The 1,727-nt window shown below is 57.6% G+C and overlaps 1 protein-coding gene across 1 annotated transcript; it reads right to left on the bottom strand.

The window, feature by feature from the left end:
- Positions 1-182: 182 nt before the first annotated feature.
- LOC105807749 (ruvB-like 1) lies at positions 183-1,550 on the bottom strand. The gene is given in 3 exon segments (XM_012641194.1): positions 183-792; positions 794-956; positions 959-1,550. Coding segments are annotated over 3 exon segments (1,365 nt in total).
- Between the last annotated feature and the right edge of the window lie 177 nt (positions 1,551-1,727).

The raw sequence follows: 1,727 nt of genomic DNA, 5'->3' as shown, positions 1-1,727 counted from the left end.
CCAGAACAACCCAGGAGGATTTATTGGAAGACACGTCACATGGGGACGGGCTCCCCCAAAGCAAGCACCGCAGACGTCATGATAACTTAAAAAGAAACGCTCTCCACGCCGAACTCACGCGGCTGCCGGCCTCTCCGCAGTGGGGCCAGTGGCCCCAGGCCCGGGACAGGCCCGCGGCCGCCTCACTTCATGTACTTGTTCTGCTGGTCGGCCAGGATCTTGGCCGAGGACTTGGCGTCGTAGAAGAGCTCGCTGATCTCCTCCACGTGCTCCTTCTCGATGCCGTCCTTGCCGTTGATCTTGGCCAGCAGGTTGGCCGGGGTCAGCAGCTGCACCGCATACCTGAGCGTGGTCTTGGTGCCGATCTCACCCAGGTGGCTGAGCGCCTCCTCGCTGAGGCTGATGGCCTCCGTCTGCGCGCGGATCTTGATGATCTGCTTCATCTCCTGCGGCGTGTACAGCATGGTCCGGATGATCATCACTCAGTCCAGCAGTTACAGTGGGATGCCGTGAGGGGAGGTGACGTCCTCCGTGCCTCTGATGACGCAGTTGCCACGATTGGATGCGAAGATGACGATGGGGGCGATGGAAGATTCCAGGGCCCGGTGCAGGTAGGTGAAGCACTCGATGTCCAGCATGTGGACCTTGTCGATGAACAGCGCGCCCAGAACCAGCTCGGCGACGCCCTGGTCGATGTACTTGTTCACCACCTTGTTGATCTCCCCGCGGAGTTTGTCTGTGATTTCTGTCTTCTTTGGCTTCATTAACTGGCCCATCATGGACAGGATGTCTTCCCCCCTGGGGCCGCGCGTTGGCCACGTCCAAGTCGTGCAAGGTGACGTCCTGGATGATCTCTTTCTTTTTGTGCACATCCCCCTTTGGCAGAGGGACACACTCTTCGGCTTCCAGGTCAAACTCCGTGGCGTAGGTATCACACCTGCCCTGCCTCTTCACGGCCCGCTGTTGGCCTCGATATAAATCACGTCTCCGGCCTGCACTCGCTCTTTCTGCAAACTCTCGAAAATGCTGGGGTCCAGCTTCAGCTGCTTGGTGCCTTTGGCGGTTTTGAGTCCTATGATCACGTGGCTGATGGTTTTGCCATAACCCCCCATGGGGCTCTCGGTCTCGCACGGCGTGAGTTCGGTGACTTCACCTTCGTAGACTTCCTTGGTCTCTTTTATCCGCAGCCCAGTGGTCCTGCGGAAGTTCTCCATCAGCACCTCCGTCTTCTTGATCTCTGTTGAGTAAACTTCGCTGCCCACCATGGGGCAGAAGGGAACCTTACTGCCCAGCTCCTGAGCAATGGCCAGCGCGAGGGCTGTCTTGCCAGTTCTGGGAGGCCCAGCCAACAAGATGGCTCTTCCGGCCATTTTCTTGCTTTTGATTAATTCTACTATGACGCCACACGCCTCTCGTGTGTTCTCCTGCCCCACGAGCCCCGACGCCGCCTGCTTGGCCAGGCCACTCTCATCCAGCCCCAGCCCCTTCACGTGGCTGTGGGAGGCGATGCGCTGCGTCTTCATGGTGCTCCTCACCTCCTCAATCTTCATCTTCCAGATGCCTCGAAGCCCCACACGAGCTTGGAAAACCGGCCCAGACTACCGTGTGCCTAGATGTTATTCTTATATGTGCATTTGTGTGTTGATTAGTTAATACCAATTTGATGGTGAGTACAAATGGATCCCGTTCTGCTGCTCTTGTGGTGCCCCACTTTGGATAATGGGCTT

The sequence above is a fragment of the Propithecus coquereli genome, unplaced genomic scaffold (assembly GCF_000956105.1).
Source record: "Propithecus coquereli isolate 6110/MARCELLA unplaced genomic scaffold, Pcoq_1.0 Scaffold163, whole genome shotgun sequence".
NCBI lineage: Eukaryota > Metazoa > Chordata > Mammalia > Primates > Indriidae > Propithecus > Propithecus coquereli.
This window is presented reverse-complemented; position numbering and strand designations above follow the sequence as displayed.